Below are 24804 nucleotides of genomic sequence, written 5' to 3'. Positions count from 1 at the left end.
AAGACCCTGATGGTTAAGAATAGTTTTGAAGAATGGTTTGCAAAGGCTTTTGTCCAGACACTGAGAGATTTTTAAAATCCTGCCCTGCCACTCGGTCCAGAAGGGTGAGCTGTATACTCAGAGTGGGAATCACAATGTTCAGGGTGACGCAAGACCTTGATGACCTAATGCAAGGCTCCTGGTAAAAGGCCAGGCTGGAGCCTGAGCCCCAGAGAGGCAGCTGTGGTGTGAAAGCTTCTAGGCCAGACTGTTGGCTGTGAAACCTGGATTCACTACTGACTCATTCTGTGATCTTGGGCCATTTATTTAACTGATTAGCACTATTGAACTCTAATTTGTAGAATATAGACTGAAACAGTACCCACTTTCTGGTATTATTATGAGATGTTAATGGATTCGTGCATGTAAAGCACTTGGGGCCACCTCTGGTGTTTACTGTCTGCTGAATCAGGTTAACTATGATGATGGTGATGGTGACGATGGTGACATTATGGTGATGCTGATGGTGATGATGACAGTGATGGTGATGATGGTAATGATTATATTGGGCCTCCTTCTTCCCATAAAGCTATATCTTGAGATCTTACTCTTCTTTAGCCATTTACATGGAGGAGGAAAGTTGAAGAGCAGAAACATTTTGGGCAGGAGCAGGACCTAGCTTAAAGTAGCAACATGGATGAGTGAAGGTTGAAAGAAGAAAGTGAGAGTTGTGAGTGGGCCTGCCCCAAGCAGGCAGTCTCTACCTGAATGTGCTTACCACTTGGCATCAGATTCCCAAGAGAGAAGGGAGAAAGATGGCGGGATCTGTAGAGCTGCCCTGCCTTTGTCCTCTTCCTAGATACAGGCATTCATTCCTGCATCACATCGGTGTCGCCGAGTTAAGCTAGATCCTGCGCCACAGTCTGCCACACTGCTTCTACTCTTCAAATTCTCTTGGCCATGTGATTGGCCAAAGGAAGGTAAGACCTCAGGTGGAGATTCAGAGATGGTGAAGGTGGGAAGAGGAGACAAGTTTGGTGGTTTGACCCCGTTGGCCCATTCTACTTCATGAAGTAGGAAAGGAAGAGAGAGACAGAGGGGGACAGAGAGATCTCTTCCTGCCTTTTACAGTACAGTGACCCTGCTGGCATGTAATTCTGTGCTAGTCTTTGTTTCTGGTTCTCATCAATCAGGCAGGGAACTTCTACCTTGGTGTGGGAGGTTGGGACTCCAGATGTGTTTAGAAAACCCCACAGCCCCCTGGACAAAAGCAGTGTGATCTAATGCAGGGAGAACACAGACTTTGGAGTCAGGCAGGGCTGGCTTTGGTTGTTTGGCTACTACGCACTTTGATTACCTACTTAATCTCTTTCCATCTCCGTTTACCTGTCAATGGAATGGGGACAATACATCCACTACAAGATTGCTGAAGATTGTATGATGTAAAGCTGACACCTTATTAGTTTCCTGGGGCTGCTGTAACAAGTTATCGCAAACTGGGGAGCCTGGGACAACAGAATCTTACTCTGTCACAGTTCTGGAAGCTAGAAGTCTGGAGTTAAGGTGTCGGCCGAGCCGTGCTCTCTTTGATGGCTGTGGAGAAGAATGCTTGCGTCTTCCTAGCTTCTGGTGGCTCCTGGAAATCCTTCCTTGGTTGTAGCTACCTCACTCCAGTCTCTGCCTCCGTGGTCACATGACCCTCTCTGTGCGAGTCTGTCTTTATAAGGACACATTCATTAGATTTAAGACCCACCCTAATCCAATATGAACTCATCTTAACTTGATTATTGTTTCCAAAGATCTTCTTTCCCAATACAGTCACATTTATAGCTACTGGGGGTTAAGACTTAAGCATATCCTTTTGGAAGACACAGTTAAACCCATTCCAGGCACCTAACCTAGGGACCGGCATGCTGTTGGTGATCAGATATCAGCAATTCCCTGTATCTCTCCATTCTTCTTCCTAAAGCTGAAAAAATAAATAAATACAATATAAGCATTTGCCTTCTGACACTAATCATTAGAGAAATGCAAATCAAAACCATGATGATTCCGCCTCATATCAGGTTGGCTACTATCAAAAAAGAAGGAGGAGGAGAAGGAGGAGAAACAGTTTGGCTGTTCCCCCAGAAATTGAAGATAGAACTATTATATAATCCCATTATTCCACTTCTAGGTATATTCCCCAAAGAATTAGAAGTAGGGTCTCAGAGAGATATACATATACCCATGTTTATAGCGGCATATTCACAAAAGCCAAAAGATGGGAGCCACCCAAGTGTCCAATGATGAATGAATGGATAAACACAGTATGATATATACATAACAATGGAATTTTATTCAGCCTTAAGAAGGAAGGAAATCTGTTTCTTAAATCCCACATATGAGTGAAATCATGTATTTGTCTTTCTCTGATTTATTTCACTCAGCATAACACCCTCCAGTTCCATCCACGTTGTTGCAAATGGCAAGATTTCATTCTTTTTGATCGCCGAGGAATATTCCATTATGTATATGTGTGTGTGTATACACGTATATACATATATAATGTATAATGTATATACATATATGTACAGACACACACACACACACACACACACACACACACCACCTTCTTAATCCATTCATCAGTCAATGAACATTTGGGCTCTCTGCATAGGTTGGCTGCTGTCGATAGCACTGCTGAGGAGGTAGATACTGAGGTGCACGTGCCCCTTTGAATCAGCATTTTTGCACCCTTTGGATAAATTCCTAGCAGTAGTGCAATTGCTGGGTCATAAGGAAGTTCTTTTTTTTTTTTTTTTAATTTTTGAGGAACCTCCAGACTGTTTTCCAGAGTGGCTGCACCAGTTTGCATTCCCACCAGCAGGGCAAGAGGGTTCCCTTTTTCTGCATCCTTGCCAACACCTGTTATTCCCTGAGTTGTTAATTTTAGCCACTCTGACAGGTGTGAAGTGGAGAATGGAAGGAAAAATAAAATAAGACACAAACAGAGAGGGAGACAAACCATAAGAGACTCTTAAATGCAGAGAACAAACTGAGGGTTGCTGGAGGGGAGGTGGGTAGGGGAATAGGCTAGATGGGTGATGGGCATTAAGGAAGGCACTTTTGGAGGTGAACACTGGGTGTGCTCACTGGAAGTGATGAACCTCCAAATTCTGCTCCTGAAACCAATACTATTCTATATGTTAACTAACTTGAATTTAAATTAAAAAAAAAAGAAAAGAAAATTCTGAGACACACTGCAACGACATGGATGAACCATAAAGATCTAATGCTAAGTGAAGTAGTCAGATTCACAGAGACAAGAGAGTAGGACGGTGGGTGCCAGAGGCTGGAGGATGGAACGAGGGTGGTTTAATGGGGACAGAGTTTCAGTTCCGTAAGAGGAAAAAGTGCTGGGGACAGGTAGTGGTAATGATTTCAGACCAACGTGATTGTACACACTGTGATGTACGACTGGACTGGACTTAAAATTGGTTAAGATGGTAATTTTTAAAAAATGTTTATTCGTTTTTTGAGCGCGAGAGAGAGACAGACAGAGCATGAGTGGGGGAGGGGCAGAGGGACAGGGAGACACAGAATCGGAAGCTGGCTCCGGGCTCCGAGCCATCAGCACAGAGCCCAACGCGGGGCTCCAGCTCACAAACGGCGAGATAGTGACCTGAACCAAAGTCAGAGGCTTTATCGACTGAGCCACCCAGACACCCCAAGATGATAAGTTTTATGTTATGTGTATTTTACTACAATTAAAAATATTATTAGAAAAAACCTTAATGGTTAAACATTCAGAATTCCAAGGGAAAAGGGGAAACTTTAAAATTCCTAGAAAGCCAGAAACAGATCCCTCTAAGAAGTCATCAGACACAGTTATGTCAGAAGACAGTGGGGCCGTACCGTCAGTATTCTGAAGAAAAATGATTTTGGACCTTGAATGATAGATTCAGCCAAATTATAAATCAAATGAGGGCAAAGTAACAACATTTTAAGATATATGAAATAAAAAATGTTTTCTAAACAAATTTACTTGCAAACAAATAAAATACTGAGAATACTCCCATCACACTGAAAAAAAAAAAAGCATCCAAGAAAAAGGAAGAAATGGGATCCAAGAAGCATAGTTTTGCTTTAATCAATCATGTGTGACAACACAGAAAGCTGTAAATAGAGGACTCCAAATGACAGCAGCAACCCTAGAAAGTAACCAGTTCTGATCAGATCAGAATGCCAAAGCATTCAGGGAATGACGACTTTAAGAAAAAAAAAAAAAAAAAAGCCACTACTTGCAACAGATAATGTCATTAAGGAAATGGTATATAATAGGAAGAAAAAAGAAAGACAGTGAGAAACTCCAGGGAAAACAAAAAGCTACAGAGAAAGGACTGTTAGTCCAAAGTTAGTTAACAAACTAAAAATATGGCATGATTTTGAATAATCAGTAAAATGTAAGAAAAGGGATTGAATTAGAAATATATTGCTTTGAGGGGCGCCTGGGTGGCGCAGTCGGTTAAGCGTCCGACTTCAGCCAGGTCACGATCTCGCGGTCCGTGAGTTCGAGCCCCGCGTCAGGCTCTGGGCCGATGGCTCGGAGCCTGGAGCCTGTTTCCGATTCTGTGTCTCCCTCTCTCTCTGCCCCTCCCCCGTTCATGCTCTGTCTCTCTCTGTCCCAAAAATAAAAATAAAAAACGTTGAAAAAAAAAAAAAAAAAAAAAAAAAAAAAAAAAAAAAAAAAAAAGAAATATATTGCTTTGAGGGGCAGATATTTATTAACATAGGATTTTTTTTTTTACTTATTTCTTCAGTGAATAACATTTGTATAATCATAATAATAGTGTCTTAAATTTTTTTTTTAGTTTTAGGTTTTATAATTAATCTATAAATGACAAAGAATTGTGATTGCAGAACAAAATATATATGTTTTAAACCTAATAAACTGTGAAAGAAAGAAGTGGGAAAGGCAAGGGGGGAGAGGCAAGTGTGGGACATTAACTTCATTATCTTTTTTTAGTAAGACAACAAGAAATCGTCTCTAAATGTTGTAAAAACTGAGGTTTAATTTTTTAATTTAAACTTACAAAGATAGCTAATTGAAAAACTAAAAATAATCATTACAATTAGAAGGAAGGGCAGAGATATTTATAGGTCACAAACCCTACAAATTTGTAAGGTAAAAATTCATGAGCTAAATCCACATCTGTCAAAGAGGGAATAATGTGTTAATAATTATATAATATGGCATATATGTGTATATGTATGGTATATATACGTATTACACATAATATGTTACATACGTACCTATAATATGTTCATAGTAATTCAGTTAATAGTATGTAATGCTGATGAATCAAGAAATAGAGATATATGTATAAATTTTAGACTTCAATTTTATGTAACCATCTGGTTTACTAAGCCATAAAAACTAAAAACAGTATCTGTTTAAGATATTTGCCTCTGGGGGCCCCCTCAGTCGGTTAAGCGACCAACTTCGGCTCAGGTCATGATGTTGTGGTTCATGAGTTCGAACCCCACATTGGTCTACAAGCTTTTGGTACTGGAGCCTGCTTGGGATTCTCTGTCTCTCCCTCTCTCTCTGCCCTTCCCCTGCTTGCATGCACTCACTTTCTCTGTCTCAAAATAAATAAACTAAAAAAAAAAAAAAAAAGATTTGTCTCTGGGAAGCTGGGTTAGAGTGGGTAGGGGAAGGCAGCAGGACATTTGCTTATCATTTTATACCCTTGACTTTTGTTAAGAACTCTTTTCTGTAGTAGATTTATGTTACTGTGGTTTTTATTTTTTATTTTACTTATTTGTTTTAAGTTTTTTAATGTTTATTTAATTTTGAGAGAGAGACACAGAGCATGAGTGGGTGAGGGGCAGAGAGAGAGAGGGAAACAGAATTGGAAGCAGGATCCAGGTTCCGAGGTGTCAGCACAGAGCCAGACATGGGGCTCGAACTCACATGACCGGAGCCGAAGTCAGAGGCTCAACTGACTGAGCCATCGTTACTGTGCTTTTTAGAAGTAGTAAAATGGCTACAAGATTGCTCCTTATATGGATTGAATAATTTATAGAGACTTAAAATATTTAACTGCTCTTTGGATTTTGCAACATTTAGGATACATTAGGATACTTTATATGATGCTCTGCAAAACAGTCTTATATAATACAGAGCTAAATTTGTGTGCGTATTTCTGGACCAAGCCAACCTTGTATATAAACTTTTATGCATAGTTTTGAATTCTTCCCTGAGAATAGAATCCTAGGTATTAAACTGCTGAGTTAAAGAACTGACTGTTTTAAAGCCTTCTTGTTATGGACACACACATTTTGTCCCTCTTATTTTTGAGTATAGACGTTTTGTTGAAAACACTCCAAGGGGTAAAAGTGTTATCAAAATGTGAGGCTCTTGGTCCAGGTCTGTTTTTGAGGTCACCTTCTTTTTTTTTTAATTTTGTGAATTTTATTTATTTTTTTATTTTGCGAGAGAGAGCGGGAAGGGGCAGAGAGAGAGAGAGGGAAGGAGAGAATCTGAAGTAGGTTCCGTGCTGTCAGTGCAGAGCCCAACACGGGGTGGAACCAATGAACCGTGAGCTCATGACCTGAGCTGAAACCAAGAGCTGGACATTTAACTGACAGAGCCACCCAGGTGCCCCTTGAGGTCACCTTCTGATAAAACGACTGATTAATGGCCACCGTACAGCTTCTCCATTATGGTACCAAAAGGAGTTGCCTTTGTCTACACAGCCCACAAAGGAAGACACGGCAAGATTCACTCGGGTTTGGTGAGCAAGTGTTAAGGCCAGATACTCTTCTAACGACTTCATTCAACTTCGTTCATATTCCTGTGTACTCCTCAGTACGACCCTTGGACGGCCACTGTCTCCATTAGACAAGGGACGGAACAGAGGCAAAGAGAGATGAACTGATCTGACCAATTCTACACAGCCAATAAGGCAGAACTGATGTCACACAGCCTGGTGGTCCGAATCCGGAGGCCAGGCTTCACCCTCTCTGCTGTTTACGGGCCCCCTTGCCTGTGAACAGGAGGTGGGAGGTGGACCTTGGTCAGACCCAGTCAGTGCCCACAGGGAGGGTACATCCCACAAACGGAGAAAGGACCCCCGCCGACAGCCTGGTACACGGTAAGCACCCGACAAGCAATCGGTGATCAAGTAGCACGATCAAGCCAAGCTTTGCACGAATCTCTACATTACCGTTGTCTTTGATCTCCCTGCGGTGACGTATTTTTATCCCCATTTCACAGACGAGAAAAGTGAGGCTGCCAGAGGTTAGGCCTAAGCCACTCATCCATGGCATCACGGCTCTTGTGACGGAGCTGGAATTTCAAGCCAGATCTGGAGAGCTAGAAATCCAGAGCTCTTCACTTTGTCCAGAGTGCCTTTGAGAGCATTCAAGGAGTTAATTCTTGTGAAACCCTGAACCTAGGGGTTCTCAACGTGTGTTCCTCGGACAAACAGCACGGCAGCGGCCCCTGGGAGCTTGTTGGAAATGCGCCACTTGTGAGGCCCTGTCTCTGGGTCTAGGGGATCAGAAACTCAGGGTGGGATGCAGTTCTGATGCGTGCTTAAGTGTGAGTCAGCCCAGAGTTTGACCCCTTCGGAGTTCTTGTAAGATGCCAGCTGCTGTTGTTGTCTAGACCCTAAGGAAGAGGCGGAGGGAGGGGCTGACGGCGAGTGTTTGGAACTTACCAGCTCTTCTCAGTGGATAGATGCCAGCCGCCCCTGGCCCATCCCAGAGGCACGTTTGTCCCGGGCTCTCGCTGGCTGGAGCCCAGAGGACGCCACCGAGGAGAGAGGCGGCTGGGCGAGTTAAGCCCACGGGAGCTCTAAGGGCCACCTGTCAGGTTGTTGAATCACCCGGCAGCTGGCTGCCCCTGCTGTGTCATGCTTCCCTGCCCTGTGTATCCTTCTGCTTGGCCCTGATGTCCAGAGTGGGCTGCGGGCTGCCCCTCTGATGGGACGTGTTCCCAGCAAAGGGAGCAGATGGTGTCGAGGGGGAGGGAAGGGCGCTACAGGTTCTCCTCTGGTGTCTGCAGAAATCTGCCCCGACTCGAAACAGTTCACGGATCCCCAGTGCCCTCTTAGGGTTGTTACATAGGGATTCGGGAATTTAACACTCTTGAGGCCTGTGAGGTGCCAGGCTTGGGGCGGATGGCCCTACTGTGTGCAAGCCACCATGCTCGGCCCCTTGCAGTGTTTGTCCCGCTTGACGCTTAGAGATGCGCTGTCTAAGGAAACAGGCTCAGAGAGGTCCAGCGACGGGCTCAGGCAGCCCAGGCAGTGTGGACAGAGCTGGGTCCAAATCCAGGCTGGTCTCACCGACTCCCTGCTTCTTCTGCTGTAACTCTTAGCTGTGACCCGACTGAAGGCTGTGAAGTGTGACCACTGACAAGTCCCCCCCCCACCCTTCTCCCCTAGGTTGTCCCAAACCATGGCCTTCATGCAGCAGGATTCTTCATAGCCTCCATCGCCTCCTTCGTGCTGACCTGGGCCACACTTTTCTTCACGGCTCGCTATCAGTGTTTGAAGGGAAGCCTGATCACCAGACATCAGGTGAGTCTCCACATGCATCTTGTTGCCGGAGGGCAGTCGGGTCGGCGGTAGATGTGAGGTTGATTGAAGTGTTCCCTCCAGTTCGATGGGTTGATTGATCCTCAACCCTGGATTGATGTCCGAATCCCCAGGGAAACGACAAAATGCTCGTGTCCAGCCTTGCCTGCAGAGACTGTGACGACCGTCCCAGGATGCGCCCCCGTCCTTAGTGACTTTTTTATTTTTATTTTTTTTTAATGCTTACTTATTATTGAGAGACAGAGAGACACAGAGCGTGAGCAGGGGAGGGGTAGAGAGAGGGGGAGACACAGAATTGGAAGCAGGCTCCAGGCTCCAAGCTGTCAGCACAGAGCCCGTCGCGGGGCTCGAACCCACAAACCGCGAGATCATGACCTGAGCTGAAGTCGGTCACTTACCCAACTGGGCCACCCAGGTGCCCCCTTAGTGACTTCTAAAGCTCCCCAGATGATTCCAGCAAGTGGCCGGGGCTCAGAGCCACTGCGGCCTGACCGAATAAGCAAGCACCTGCCTGTGCGGATAGCGCTGTGTTCCCGCCACACTAATTCGGGGCCTGGTCCACACTCCCTGCGGAAAAGTCTTTGGAGGCTCACTCCACCCTCAGGGGGAGGCCGGATCCTTCAGCCGTGGAGCTTCACCGTGCGTGGGCAGCTCTGGGGACAGTATGGAACTAGGCTCAGAGTCGTGCTGGCTGAGGAGGGACGGAGCTGGGGTATATATCACGCCCCGGTGGTCATCGGTCGAGGATATGGGGGCAAAGGCGCTGTTAGAAGGTGGGGGAGGAGGGACTGCCCTTCCCACTGAGAAGGTCCTTTGAGAGCAGAAAAATGAACTGCCTGCAAGTTACAGTCAGGCTGACTTACAGGGAACGGGGCGCTCTGCGATCTGGGCCCTGCACGGCTGTTCTCACAAAGTCTGGACCTCAGCCCGTGGGTGTTACAGAGCGAGGGGACGTGCCGAGGGCTTTGTAGTGAGACCAGAGGGTCCGTACGTACCTCCCAGGGTCGACGTGCGCCTGATCGACAGCTCTCCTGGAATTAGATCTCATGGGGCCATCTGTGCATCAGGAGGCCGAGAGACTGTGTTATCTTTAACCAATTTACAGACAGCCAAAACAAGCCGCCCCCTTCCAGCCTTCACGGGCATTTCTAAGGAATGTATATTAACCTCCAAGGGGCCCGGAACACGTAGCCCCAAGAGAGGAGGGCCACAGATGGAGTCAGTATTGTCCACAGTCCTACAGGGGCCAGGACAAAGGGTGACGTTATTTCCTGGCGTGGGCTCTGAAGGCCCGCAGAAGCCTTTAGGGGAAGCAGTGTAGATACTGGCTGGTGGGTCTTGGGCCAGCGGGTCTGAAGCGGCGAGGGGGTGTGGGTAGGAAGCAGGCGATCTCTGCTACAATCTCCGTTGCCTCCTGTGGAGCCTGGAGCTTAGGAGGCCCTGAATCCACGTGTGAGGATATGAAGGAGCCCTCGGCCCATCAGTGGATGGACAGACGGGAAGGAAATCAGGGCGGCAATTTTTAGAGTGAGAGGAGCTCCGTGGAGCCTCCCCCGGAAGGCGCTGCTGGGAGGAAGCATCCGTTGGCAGCTTCTTGGTCCCTCCAGGGCCGTGGAGGGGCTGGAGCTGCTGTGACCCAGGGTCCCCCAGGGGCCCGGCAACTTGGAAGGAACACAGCCATCTGTTCCCCTCACTTTATTTTTTTTAATTAAAAAAATTTTATTTATTTTTGACAGAGAGAGAGAGAGAGAGAGACAGAGCATGAGGGGGGAGGGGCAGAGAGAGAGGGAGACAGAATCCGAAGCAGGCTCCAGGCTCCGAGCCGTCAGCACAGAGCCGGACGTGGGGCTCGAACTCACAGACCGCAAAATCATGACCTGAGCTGAAGTTGGATGCTCAACGGACTGAGCCTCTCAGGCGCCCCTCCCCTCCCTTTATATTGAGGAAACTGAGGCCCATGAAGTTAAATACTTGCTTCAAGTGGCCCGGGGACCTGGCTCCTGGGGGCCGTGTCTGGAGGCTGGAGGTCGTGTCCCATTGTTCACTGTATGTCTGCTTCCTGGAGGAGAGGATGGCCATTTCAAAGTGAGATCGGCCCACAGTGTCCGTGGAGGCAAAAGTGAGGGGGAGAAAAAGCGTTCCTCTAATCAGACTCCAGCTTCTCTCTCAAAGCCGTTATCAATCACAGAAGAACAAAACTTCCCAGCTGCTTTGATGAAGGAGCAGAAATCCTTTGCCGGAGATGAAAGGCTGATCATTACAACCGCAGAGAGGAAAGCAAAGTGTTGACTTAAGGTCTGAAGACCCTTGAAGTTCACAGGATGAACTCTTTTCACATCTTTCTTTATTTTTGGCAGCCTGAGGCAGCCGCTGAGACAGTGTGCAGTGAAAACAGTGCGATAAAACCCTCCTTCTGCCTTACGAGTTCGATCATCTTGGGACCAAATACCAACTCCTTGTACCTTAGGAGTTCGACCAACTTGGGACCAGATACCAACTCTGACTCTTCGTGAGCCGTGCGAACTCAGATAACGTCATTTTACCCCTCTGAGCTGTGGTTTCTTATATGTGATGTGGGGACGACAGAACTTAACTGTGTCGTGATAGTTTCATGATAATACACCTACAAGCACAGGGACAGGAATTCTTAAATATTAGCTATACTTATCACCCAGTTTTCAGGATTGATATTAAGGACACAACAGATACATCTATCCAGTCATGGCGTTGGGCTTAATTATCTCTGAGGTCATTTCCATCTGACAGTTCTGTATTCTGATTCGAAACCAGCCAGATGCATGGAATTGAAGTTCATCTGCCAACTGTAATTTTCCTCTGCATGATGATGATGATGGTGATAGTGAAGGTGGTGATGATAGTGATATAGTGATGATGATGATGATGATGGGGATGCTGGTGATGATGGTGGTGGTGATCGTGATATGATGATGGTGATGGTAATGATGGTGAAATATTTTCATAGGTCTTTACAGGTTGCAAAGGCCTCTCCATCCATTGTTTTGTTCGTACGCACGGGAACCCGGTGTGGGGCTACTGGAATTATGATCCCATTTCTTTGATGGGAAGATGGAGGCTCAGGCAAATGGCAGTGTCTTGCCTGAATGTACCCTGTTCGCAAGTGGTGGGGCCAGCAAGGTCCTCCCGACTGCAGATGCCTGCCTTCCCTCGTGACTCTCAGCACATGGCGTTCACAAGAGGGTTCACTCGGTTGTGTCTGAAATTCCCCTGTAGGTTCAGCATCATGAGAACAAGCTGGAGTACTCCCAGTTCACCTCGGCCAATGGTATCAATGAGGACCTTGCTCTCGATGACCAAATGATTGACATTCTGTCTTCAGAGGACCCCGGGAGCATGCTTCAAGCCTTGGAAGAGTAAGAATTCTCAATCACATTATACTGGCTTGGATGTGATGAATGCTTTAACTTCACTGGCCTCAGAGCAAACCCTGAGTACATTTCATTCATTCATTCATTCATTCATTCATTCATTCATTCTGTCATCTGTTACTCAGTTATCACAATGGAACTACTACTGTGCTTGGTATTTGGAAAAAGGGATGGATAAGACAGAGTTTGTGCTATAAGCTGCCTGATCTAACGGGGAAGACAGACACACAAACTCAAGTGACCATACAAGTTTGATAAACACCCTGCTAAAAGGAAAATCAAGGCTAGCTGAGCCGAGAAAAGGAAATAATGACCTCTGAGAGAGTCCCAGAAACGCTTCTCAGAGGAGGTGGTCTTTTAACTTATTCTTGAAGCATGGATATAAGCTTTCCAAGCGCATTATGAGAAGAAAGACTTTTCAGGCAGAGGGAAGAAGGGGCCGATGAAAGGTTGAGCAGGATGCATCTGGTGAACGCGGTAGCTGGGTACGACTGACGGGTAGATTGGGGTATCGAGTACAGCAAGATAAGGGAAGAGGCAGCTGGAGAGAGAGGCCAGGCCAGGCGATGTGTTTGCCGAACTGAATTCGATTCTTGTTGTTTATTAGCACGTGCTTAGAATGGACCACCTGTGCACAGTAGAACGTGGAGCCGGACACGGTTCTGAAAACTTTGCGAATACCAACTCATAATCCTTCTAGCAACCCAACCGAGCAGGGATTATTGTTCTTACCAGGGATGAGGGTTTGAGAGTCTCGGGAGCTTGCCCCAGGGCGCACACTCAGGAACGAGAGAGCCAGGTTCAGGGCCAGGCTGCCTGGCTCCGGGGTGCATGCCTCTAACCAGGATGCTGTTGCACGGCCCACGGTTTCTCCTGGCCGGCACAGGGGCCACGGTCTACAAGGTGACTGACTCGGTTCATCAACTTGGCCTTTCCTCGTTTCCTCTTGGCAAATATTTACAGAAAGCTTCTTTCCGTGTTGCCTATCTCGGCGTCCAGTTGTCTTCCAAAATTCTGTTTCGTCTTTTACTTCTTCAAGTGTATGAAGCATAATTATTTTAAAGTCTCTGAAGCTTTATTACCTTTACCATGTTCTTGTGCCTGTTGTCTTCTGTTCCCCTTAGTTTGTGATCAAATTTCCTCTTCTGCTCGGATGCCTGGGTAGTTTTGATCGTGTGCCAGTGTGTGTGAAAATTTGTGAAGACATTGGAGGACTGACTAGGAGGAGGTTACCACCTTCTAGGCGATGAGGGGCGTCATGCTGGATGACCCCCCATACAGAGACTGAGACCACGCAAGGCAGGGCTTCTGGTCCTCCAAGGTCTGGTCTGTTTCTGGCATATCTTTACTTCTGAGGCATCTGTACCAACCAAAGGGTACAGGCTGACCTCTCCTTGGAGTCTCTGGACTTGAGTTTCTACCTCCCCGGTTCTGCAGGTCTGTTGAGAACTCTGCAGAGTTTATCAGCCCTTGGGGCTGCCTCTCCTGGTACTTAGACGCCCTGGGGAACAGAGTGGCCCCAGATGCGGGGCTCCCCTCTCTGAGTTTCTTTGTTCTGCTAGGTCTTGACCTCATCTTTTACTTCTCCTTGTTGGTTCTCAGATGGTCTCAGAGTGATTTGGTTTTTGCCCAGCTTTTCTTTTGATGGGATAGTTTGTCCAAATTACCTGGACCACGAACAGAACCCATCTTTGTGTAAACCCCACTCTAGGCGAGGAGTAGACACAGTCCCGGCCACAGAGGCAGCCTGTGAGAGAGATGGACAGGGAAACAGGCAAGGCCCAAAACAGCACAGAGCAGTAGCACCCTTGACTGGTCCCCAGAGTTAGATCAGGGTTTAAGTCTGGGCTGTGCCACCAGGCGCCCTTGGTTCAGTTACGTTAAGTGAAGTCTCGGGGTGAGAGGGGCTAGGTCTTGTAGGGTTCTGGATGTCAGGGAACGGCCTTTTAATTTTAATACGGGCAGATCTGTACGTTCAAAGGCCACTCTGGATACAAATGGACAGTGGCTTAGAAGTCCAGGGAGATTGTTGGAGATGTCGATGTGTGACAGCCTACAGAACTTGGCAACTGATTGCCGTGTGGCTGTGAAGGCATGCGCCGGGGCGTAGTTTGGACACTGAAGGGCAGGGGACAGTTCTGGATGCCTCCCTGGGATGCCGTGTTGGACTGATGGTTATTAGCAACAGAACCCGTGGGAGCCTCCCCAGGCTGGATTCCATTTATGACACACTTCTTCTGATCGTACATTCGGGATGCAAAGCTGCACCCGCTCGTTTCCCACTGGGGAGTGATTTCTATCGATTGGAGTCATCACCATGCCGATTAGCTATAATATCTTCTATTTGTGCATAATACCCCATATTCGGGAAGCATTTAAAAATGCAAGGTCTCGGGACGCCTGGGTGGCTCAGTCGGTTAAGCGGCCGACTTCGGCTCAGGTCACGATCTCGCGGTCCGTGAGTTCGAGCCCCGCGTCGGGCTCTGTGCTGACAGCTCAGAGCCTGGAGCCTGTTTCAGATTCTGTGTCTCCCTCTCTCTCTGCCCCTCCCCCGTTCATGCTCTGTCTCTCCCTGTCTTAAAAATGCAAGGTCTCTTTTCCACATGTTGGTTTGGTTCCCATGCTAATGCTTTTTGGTAGGGCATCTTATTTTTGGCGTTTGCTAGCTGAAGAGTCCGATGCTCATCTAGGCAGAGAGGTTTATCCACAGCCACAAATCTAGTAAGTGAGTCTCCTCTGTTTAATCTCGGCCACGTTGTGTTCCGCAAATACTCTCTGAGCCCAAGTTTCCTCATCTCTTAACTGGGAGAAACCAGGAACACCGTGGGAGACTGTACAGCTTAATGATATGAAAGAGACTTAACGGCAGAGTCCTCACCGCGGCGTTCCCTCCGAGCCGGGGTCTCACCTGCAGGGACGTGAGCAGATGGAAAAGAGAAGCGTTCAAGACGGGCAGCCCTTCTCTGAGTCTTTCTCAAGAGCCGTGCAAACAGCAACTGAGCAGCTCCGGTGCTGTCTCCCTGGAGCCTGGAAACCGAGTCCCGTGGCAGGAGACGGACCCAAGATACCTCCGGAAACAGAGAGCACGGTCTGTGCTTCCTTAGGAGCGACTGGTCACTGGTCTGAGAAAAGAGCTCTCCTGTGTCTGACTCGTGGCATTTTGTGAGCTGAGGGAGGTTCCGAGCCCAGGGGGACTTCCGTCCTGCCTGAGGGGAGCCCCTTCCCAGCTCAGCGCCCTCGTGCACTGTCGGGCCTTCAGCCACGGAAGTGCAGGACTGTCCTTGCACGGAGCTGGGCCTTGTTCACCCATTTCTGGGTCCAGGGTCGTGCCGCTCGGCTCACTGAACTTTTGGGCAGCCATTCAGGCGTGATCTTTCATTTTAGCTTAAGTCCCTAATCAGAACGCCAAGGGAAGCACGTTAAAGTTTGTCACACTACTCAAGAGGGAGGAGGGAGGATTGGATGGGCAGCGGGGCGAAAGGTGGGTGGCTTACTGGCAAAGATTTGTGAATGTCCCATTACAGTACGTGGTAGGAGCAGGTGCATCACCAAAGTATTTCCTGGCTTTTTGTCCGTTTTCTTCCAAAACATGAAAACGCAAAGTAGAGTGAAAGGATTTAGTTTGTGTGATCAGCACCTGGATATTTAATTTGCAAGTAGGTGGTAGTCCACCACCTCCGGCTGGAGGAAGTAGGGCTGTGATTAGCATATATGTGTATATTAATACATATATAATAGTGTATGTGATAGTAACCTACAATAGTAACAGCGTATAATGTAAATAGTGTCAGGACTAGATGGGAAGGCATTAATCATTCTTTGTTGTTGGCTCCAGAAGTGCTTGGGGCACCTGGGTGGCTCGGTCGGTTAACATCTGACTTCGGCTCAGGTCACGGTCTCACGTTTCGTGAGTTCGAGCCCCGCGTCAGGCCGCGTGCTGGCAGCTCAGAGCCTGGAGCCTGCTTCGGATTCTGTGTCTCCCTCTCTCTCTGCCCCTCCCCTTGTGCTCTGTCTCTCTCTGTCTCTCAAAAATAAATAAACATTAAAATTAAAAAGAAGAAAAGAAGCGATGGCGTGTAGGGAGCACCGTCTTCCTCGATCCCCGCGTTCTGTGAAATCAACAACAGCCACTGCAACGTGCTGGTCCTGGTGTGTGAAATGCCATGAGGATTGAGGTTACCGAGACTGTATTCCTGTAAGTCACCTAGGAGCTCCAGAATTTTAGATTTATTTCTCCTTGGAAGCCGGTCTTGTTTGGCCTGAAGAGTGTTTGACACTGATGTTCAAGCCTGACCTGAGAGTGCATAGTCTGCGAACTGCCTTTGTCTCTCGCTCCCCTCCCCCACCCCACCCGCCATCCCGACATTCAGTATTTATTGAACACCAGTTCTGTTTCAGGCTCCGTGGTTGCATGCTCATTTTAGGGTCTTGGCGATTTTTTTATTTTTTTATTTTTGATCACCGCGTTGTCAGTTACTTTTAATCTTTCCATCTTGACTTCTAGTCAGGCTTAGGAGCTCCCAGAAAGAAAATGTCACTCAGAATGTCAGGGGCTTAGTATGCATGGAAATCTGTGATTGTCTCCCCACTAAAAATAGCTTTTTTTCTCCAGCAAATAATTTATCGCATTTGTAATTCTTATGTGAAATTTAGCTGGGCTTCTAAATATGCCATGAGGTGACTTGATTGCCACCTCTTCTAAGACCCATCAGAGCCCTAACCTTGCTGTCTCTTGCTGGTTTATTTTTGACAAAGAGCATTCCCTTGGTTGGCGTGGTGTATCTTTTACATCATTAATTCGTAGGCTGCCTCTCGCAGAGAGGATCTGAGGGACAGGTCTCTCCTTTGGTTTCTATCAGGTTCCTGGACAGTTGTCATAATAGATACAGCTCAGCCCCGGACCTGCAGAGACGAGAGGAAAGAGGAACCAGGCAACCACCGGCTGCTCCCGAAAGCTTCTAGAAGCGTGGAGAGCCCACAATGTCTTAGCACCGGCCCTGCTCTGGCCCTGACCTCTGCCAAGCATCTCTGGCCCATGTTCTTAGGTCATTCTCACTGCGGCTCCTGAAAGGAAGCTGGTGTTCAAAAAAGGTTTATTGGTTTTGCCTAAAGGTCGCACGAGTGATAACGGGTTTGTGCTTTCCGATCCGCTGTTCTATTGACAAAACACAGCTTTTGAAGAAGATGGTGCGTAGATTTTTCCAGAGAGGCAAAGGAAAATAAGAGAAGAAAGTCCAGGGCTGTGTCTCTTTCCAGTTACTCAAAGGAAGCTCATTGCTGATTTCTGATGTTAGCACTGCCTTCTAAGCTGTCTCAACGTGATGGTTTGTACTAAGTAGGTGTTTGGGGAGTATGCGTTGAGGTGAGGCTTTTCAACCTATGTCTTTGTGATTTTCACCGGCCATATGGTGTGTGTGTGTGTGTGTGTTTTTTTTACAATGGCGCCCTATTTATTCTGTATTGACACTCTACAGAGATGTGGTTTTGTTCCTTATGTCTGGAACTCAGGGAAATGAAGCGACTCACCCGAGTTTCCTTAATTCATTTGTTCTTTCATTTGGGTTGCTTGCTCGTGGGTGCGATACATTTTTGAAACGTGGGAGGCCCTGGCCCGACGCTGGCAAAGTGTCCTGGTGTGGGTCCCCGTGGGACTCACGCAAGCGGGATACAGACGCGCGCACGGATAACCGCGCAATTCCACGGCGTGGTGGGGACTATGAAGGAGCAAAGCGCTCTGTTAAAGAACGGCGGGGGCTCACTCTCGCCTGGGGCTCCGGGAGGCCCCTATAGAGCAGGGTCAGGGAGCTGAGACCTGAGTAATGGGCACCCGGTGGGGGCCACATGGACGGAGCTTAGGAAGGGATGTGGGCACTTGAGGGTCTAGGAGGGGATGAGGCCGGTGTAGCAGAGGCACGCGGAGGTGGGCTGGAGGGTGGGCTGGAGGTGGGGTGCCTGGAGCAGCCTCCATTATTCACCCTAAAATTCCTGTGTTCTTGGGGCGCCCGGGCGGCTCAGTCAGTTAAGAGTCTGGATCTTGATTTCGTCTCAGGTCGTGATCTCACGGTTTGTGAGTTCAAGCCCCGCATCGGGCTCTGCACTGACAGCAGGGAGCCTGCTTGGGATTCTCTCTCTCTCCCTCTCTCCCTGCCCCTCCCCTGCTTGCACACACACTGTCTGTCACTGTCTCTCAAAATAGATAAAAAAAAATTAAAAAAAAAAACCAACCTGTTTTCTTTACAACATTCACGGCTGCCAGAAGCCACTTTGCTTGTCTTTTCTTTCTTTTTTTTTTTAATGTCGGCTCTGCTTTGGCAACTGGGCAGTAAGGTCACAAAGGCAGGGACTTTCTGTCGTGTTCGCAGATGTGGCCCCGGTGCCTCAAACGCGGCCTGGCGCACAGTAGGTGCTTGTGGGGTGATGGCACACGACAGCGATAGGCTTGATGGAGAGTCACCGGCAGATAAATTAGAGGCTGTGTGGTTAACTTGACAGCAAAGATTGGGGGGAAGGACGGCACCACTCAAACCAGCAGTTAGCGCAGCACATTCCCAAAGGTGACGTGTCCTCACGGGCTGCCCAGAGTTGCCCCGCGGGCGTCGGGCTGTGACGGGGACACCCTGGCAGAGTGACGTTCATTCGGCGGCCACCAGTTCCCGTGGGCGTCGTCCGAATGGGCTGTGTGCGGGTCCGTCACTCGGGGCCAGCTTCCCAGGAGGACCCCCAGGGCGTAGGTGTGTGGGACGTCCCTCCCGCAGGCTCCACGCGGGTCTGTGGAATCAGGGGACGCACGAGGAAGGACGAGCTGCACCTGCTGGCGGCTTCGCGGTGGGGTTTGTGGCAGCTGTGAGCTGAGCCTCGGGGCAGAACGTGACACAGCTTCCTAAGACCAGGAAAGAGGGAGGATTGAGCTTTGAGGAAAGATCCAGAGGCGCTGCTGGGCTTGGCCAGGTGAAGACGCCTCTCAAGACGCTGGGTGGGTGTGTCAGGAGGAACCAGATGCTGGGTCTGTTCAGATGTGACTTCGAGTTCGGGGCCGGACGTGGCTGGACGGAGACTGAGGAAGGAGCCCCCGGAGAGCCGCATCGAGGGGAGGGGAGCGGGACAGCGCCCGCGGGAACTGCAGCATTTACACGATCGGGAAAGTCACAGGACACCCGGGGAGTGAGGGCAGGAAGGCAGAGAACAGGGGTCCCAGAAGAAGGGGTGGCCATCCATGTCTGATATTTCCTGGAGTTCTGTCAAGTGAAGACTTGGAAAGGTTTTGGTTTTACCTCCACGACACGCTGAGGACCAGAGCAGGGTTGGGGAGCACGGGGCGAGTAGCATGGCCTCAGTAAACCCCTGTGAGTCCTCCATTATGTGTTGCTGTGCAGGGGGCAGAGGTGGGGAGCTTTGCTGTGCAGGGAGGCAGAGGTGGGGAGCTTTGCCGTGCAGGAGGCAAGGGGTGGGGAGCTTTGCTGTGCAGGGGGCAGAGGTGGGGAGCTTTGCCGTGCAGGAGGCAAGGGGTGGGGAGCTTTGCTGTGCAGGAGGCAAGGGGTGGGGAGCTTTGCTGTGCAGGGGGCAGAGGTGGGGAGCTTTGCCGTGCAGGGGGGCGGAGGTGGGGAGCTTTGCCGTGCAGGACGCAAGGGGTGGGGAGCTTTGCCGTGCAGGAGGCAAGGGGTGGGGAGCTTTGCTGTGCAGGGGGCAGAGGTGGGGAGCTTTGCCGTGCAGGGGGGCAGACGTGGGGAGCTTTGCCGTGCAGGAGGCAAGGGGTGGGGAGCTTTGACGTGCAGGGGGACAGAGGTGGGGAGCTTTGCTGTGCAGGGGGACAGAAGTGGGAAGTGCAAGGGGACAGAAGTGGGGAGCTTTGCCGTGCAGGGGGCAGAGGTGGGGAGCTGCAGATTATGGGGAAGCTGGGGCCAGGAAAAGGAGCCTTTAGGGGTGATGCCAGAGGCTCTGAGCCTTCCAGTGGGGACATTTCCTCCACAGAGAGGAGGAGCCTGAGGGTTTGGGGGAGGGCAGGGAGAGTTACAGGAAAAAAAGAGAAGGTGGGAGGGGATGGGAGCCAGGTGTCAGCCCTGGGGAGGGAGAAGGTCCAGAATGCACGGAGGTGCCTGCTGGTGTGTGGATGGGACGCATCCGTGTGATGCTTGCCACTGGGGTACAAGGTGAGGACGTCGGGAAGAAGAGAGTAGGACTGCAGAGGAGCCTGGGACAGTCCCGCCAGCGAGGGGAAGTGACTTACTGGCAAAATCCCAAGAATTCCCGCGCACGTAGAGTGCCCGTTTGAGGCGGGTGGTCCCAGCCGGCCTGCATGAGGGGCTCCCTCCTGCAGTGCTCTGGTGGGAGGTACCGAGCCCCCCGAAGGGTGGGTGGGAGAGCCCAGGGGTTAAGACAGCAGGTCGAGAAGCAAGGCTGCCTGATTTGGGTCCCGGCCGTGCCACTTCCTGTCGGGTGACTGTAGATGTCATATCCGTCAAGTGGGGACAGCCGTGGCTGCCTCTGAGGGTGCCTCTGGGGGCCCCAGGCTGTCTGAGGGGAGCAGGAGCGGCACGAGAGAGGGATTTCCTGTGGCCGCTCTAACACAAACTCGGGGGCCCCGAATTTCTTTCGCACTGTTGGAGGCCAGAGGCGCAGAGTCGGTTTCCCTGGGCTGAGTGAGGTGTAGACAGGGCCACCCTTCAGACGGTGTAGGGTGGAGCCTCTCCCTCTTCTTCCAGCTTCCAGAGGCTTCTCTCAGTCCCCAGCTTGTGGCCACAGCCCTCCAGTCTCCGCCTCCCCGTGGCCTCCTCCTTTTCCATATGTATCCGGTCTCCTCAGCCCCCGTCTCAGGGAGACAGTTGTGATGGGATTCAAGACCCACCGCACAATCCGAGGTAATCTCCCCATGTCGTGATCTTTCACTTAATTCCACCTGCAAAGGTCTTTTTTTTCTTGTAAGGCCACGTTTACAGATGCTGGGGATGAGGGCCTGGTGTCTCTGGGTGACCATTGTTCCGGGAAATGATCAGAAAAATCTCAAAAGAATGAGGAAGGAAACAGAGACTTGAGGGGATCCGTGGGCTGGAAGGTTCAATGAGGTGAGTCCTGCTGTTGTTTCTGGAATGTTCCTGAGGGTTCTCCTCACACAAGGACCATTAGAAATGGTCATCTCCCCATTAAGGAGTGGTTGGTCCAGAGCTCAAACCTGGGTCCTGTGACCCGGGCTGGTTCCTCTGCTGCTTCCTCGCACACTAAGCCCGTATGATGGAGATCCATCTGGATGGTGAAGACACCCCGGGAGGGAAGGGGGCACGGCCTGGGGGGGGGGGGGGGGGCGGCTCTTCTCTGCCACCGGCGTAGCACTCCTGCTTCCCTCCGTGTGGCTGGGGTGTAAATGGCTCCCTGCACGTGGCGGGGGCCTGGAAGTCCTTTTGGCATTGAATGATTTCACTTCATGAGCTGTCGCCTGCTGTCTCACTGGAGTTCTCGTGGGGGCTGGCCACAGTAAGAGGCCAGTGATAACTCCCTTCGCTTTTCGAGTTCAACTCCCTCTCCTCCCTCCCTCCGTCTCTCCCGCCCACCAGCCCTCCAGCCCCCTTCCCGTATGGATCTGAAAGCATCTGCTGTGTGCCGAGCACTGGGTGACACGGTGGGGACACAAGCCAGACTCCGGCAAGCTCCCTGCCTTCGGGCCTCCATTGGCGCCCTCGCCACATGCTTTTGTAAGGCTCGGTTTGTGTGTCTGACTCCCACGTGAGCCCCCGAGCCCTTGTTTGGAACAGGTCTGGCAGCGCTAGCTAAGTATCAGCAGCGTCTTGTGAATGAGTCTGGGTGAAATCTCACTGGGTGTTGGAGGGTCTTTAGGACCCTTAGGTCTTTAGGACAGTGTCAGGCAGGGAAGGGGGGCGTTCTTGGCAGAGTGATCCCGCGTGTACAGGGCATGGGCGTGTGACAGTGCCTCCTGATGTCCTCACAAGGCGCAGAAAGGATTCAGGAGACCGGACGCGTGGGAAGGTGTCCAGGAGAGGCCTTAGCGTCTGAAAGAAAGCCTTCACGGACTCCCCGATTGCCTCTTCCCTGCACCCCCCCCCCAACCCACCATGCAGATACTCATGCCTGGGCCGGTCCTGGATTTCTGGAAGGATGGATGTCGGGGTTCACCTAGAGCCTCACTTGACAGACACAAGCACACAGGCCAGCTGAGGCGGAAGCCCCGCCCTCACACCTGTGCCTTGCCACCGGGTTCCCAGGAGGTGCTTGCTGGGTCCCCGCCAGTGGCTGACAAGCCAGAGCGGGATTTGTGCGGGGGACAGACCGGGAGAGCAGAGCAGTGGTAAGGCCCATCTCGTTCCCATGGCAACCCGCACTGTCATCTTCCCAGCGAGGTGAGGGTTTCTTGGAGGAGACACTTTCCTGCTTTTAGAAACAGGTGTTTTGTGAGCCCCTCCCCCCCCCCCCCACCGCCGTGTGCCTGGCGCTGTGCTTGGCGAGGTGCCGGAGAGGAAGCCGAGAAAAGCGAGGGCCCCCGGGATGCCCGCCATCGGCAGGGGGAAATGACTCCCACACGGACACGTACCGCGCAATGAGTAACCCTCGGGCCGCGCCTCTGCCGTGTGCGGGTGGTTTCCACGTGGTCCAGCGAACCTCTGCAGGGCGGGACGTGATCTTCTTCCTGACTTTGCATCCCACCGAATCCACACCACCGCTTCCCCGGGCCAGGAGGTCCACGCAGCCTCTTAGGGGGTTCTTGAGATGAAAGGAATCACCTCGACTGTTGGAGTGGCTGAGGGGGGTCACTACAGAGCTCTCACCTCCCCTCAACCTTGAGGTCTGCACCAGTTGGGAAATAAGACCTGTATCTGGCACGTTCTCCAGCCAAAAATCGAAATCACTCGTCACTTTCATTACTTTGGAAAGCTCGATCGGAGGATGTGGCTTTATGTGCAGGCTTGATGAGCCCCACGGTGAGACACTGCAGCCCCTCCCCCCTCCAAGAAAGCCGCCTTCAGGGACGTCCTGCTTCCGGTCAGCAGGTACTGTGGCTGCTCTTGCCAAGTGCCAACCCCTGTCCCCCTGTCGGTTCCCTCACAGAGCTCCTCCACGTGAAGGGGCCCCAAGGAGAGGGAGACCCGCATGGCCCCTCCCCAGCATTGGCCACTCAGGTTGGCCAGTCCCAACCAATGGATACTGGTCACAGACGGCAAGTGTGTGTGCCAGGCAGGAGGAGAGCCCGCTTCCCTGGGGATGGCGGGTGCCTGCAGCAGACTTTTCGGGGCCCTGCCCTGGGCCACCAGCTTGACTTTACTATACACGGCCGGGCGGCACCAGCCACAGAGAGCACCCAGGAGAGAGGTTGTCACAAGCACGGGAGAAACTCCCTGTGTCCCAGGGAAGAGAACACCCCATAGTCCCTGACTCCGATTAATGCCCATGTTTCTTTTTCCTGCCTCTGCTCAGCCAACTTGTTGAATAGTGAATAGTGAACAGGGCCAAGAATTAGAGGGGCATAAAAGGCCATAGTGTGCAAAACGAATTGTCTTCTCATCCCTGTGCCCAAAGGCAGTCCGTTCCCCGTGGCAGGCAGCCTGGGGGGATCATCCACGGCTATCTGCATTTTTACACATGGACTCTTTTTTTTTAATGCAAAGTAATAGCCTATCTCGCGCACTGTTTTGCTCCTTTATGTTGCCCCATTTTGCAACAATCTTGGGGATTGTTCAACATCCATAACTATGTATAACAGCCTGTTCTTTAAGTGGTTGTATAATATTCCTCTTTTAAGAAAATGTTTATTTTGAGAGAGAGAGAGTGAGCGAGTGTGCACGAGGGAGGAGCAGAGAGAGAGAGGAAGAGAGAGGATCCCCAGTAGGCTCCCCACCGGCAGCACAGAGCCCCGCGTGGGGCTCCATCCCACCAACTGTGAGATCACGACCTGAGCCGAAACCGAGAGTTGGACCCTTAACCGACGGAGCCACCCCGGGCATCCCCAGGGGTTGCATAACTTCCTAGTAACAGGAACGATTACTGAATTCACTGAGAATTTAATGTAAATGAAAGACAGCTCTGTGTTACGTGCATGAACCCGTCTCCCCGCAAAGCAGCCTCCGAGCTGAGGACTGTTGACAGATGAGGAGGCCAGAGCACAGAGAGTGTGCGTCACTTGCCCAGGGTCACAAGGCAAGTAGGAGGATGTGAGTCCCGGCGGTCTGAGTGCGGAGCCGGCCGCGTTCGTGAACACCGTGTTCCACAGCCCCCAGCAAACGCGTGGCCGGTAACCTCCTGCGTCGAGGGCTGTGCACACGCGTGCAACCTTAACTGCAGTATGAGTTCTTCACGGTGGAGTTGCTGCATTATTGTGAACTTTCCACGGTTGCTGTCAGACTGCCCACCAGAGAGGCCGGGCCGGCTCCAGCCGAGTCCCTGTGTCGCACATGCTCGTCCCCGTGGCTACGGATCGTCGTAGCCGTGGTCAGTCTGATGGGAAACCGAGGCTCCTTCCTGTAGCTTTCACCTGCGCTTTTCTTGTAACGCACGAGGTGGGACGTCTTTTGCACGTTGAAGACGTGTCTGTGTTTCCTTGTCTGGTGAGCAGAGGAGGTGGCCTGGCCTTAGGCTGGACGGCTTGAGTCACAGCGCTTGCCCCCCACTCCCGATCTGCCGTTTAATCGTTCGATGACCTTGAGCACTGCCTGTAACCTCCCTGTGCCTCAGTGTCCTCATGTGAACCTGGGAGTGGTGACAGTGCCCACCCAGTGGGAGGTGAGGGTTTAACCAGCTCACGTACGCCCGGGGCTGAGAACAAGGGCTCTGGATGGGCTCGTGGCGAGCGGTTCACCTGTTTCCAGACCCTTTAGTGCTTGGCTCTG

At 50.7% G+C, this 24804-nt stretch overlaps 1 protein-coding gene across 1 annotated transcript in view; it reads left to right on the top strand.

The window, feature by feature from the left end:
• Window positions 1–24804, top strand: part of EVC2 (EvC ciliary complex subunit 2) — a 134931-nt gene that overhangs the window by 35181 nt on the left and 74946 nt on the right. Inside the window, exons 9-10 of the mRNA XM_042936925.1 lie at window positions 8418–8552; window positions 11823–11962. Of these exons, the coding sequence (XP_042792859.1) occupies window positions 8418–8552; window positions 11823–11962 (275 nt within the window). The remainder of the gene's footprint in view (window positions 1–8417; window positions 8553–11822; window positions 11963–24804) is intronic.

Source organism: Panthera leo, chromosome B1 (assembly GCF_018350215.1).
Source record: "Panthera leo isolate Ple1 chromosome B1, P.leo_Ple1_pat1.1, whole genome shotgun sequence".
NCBI classification, from domain to species: domain Eukaryota; kingdom Metazoa; phylum Chordata; class Mammalia; order Carnivora; family Felidae; genus Panthera; species Panthera leo.
This window is presented reverse-complemented; position numbering and strand designations above follow the sequence as displayed.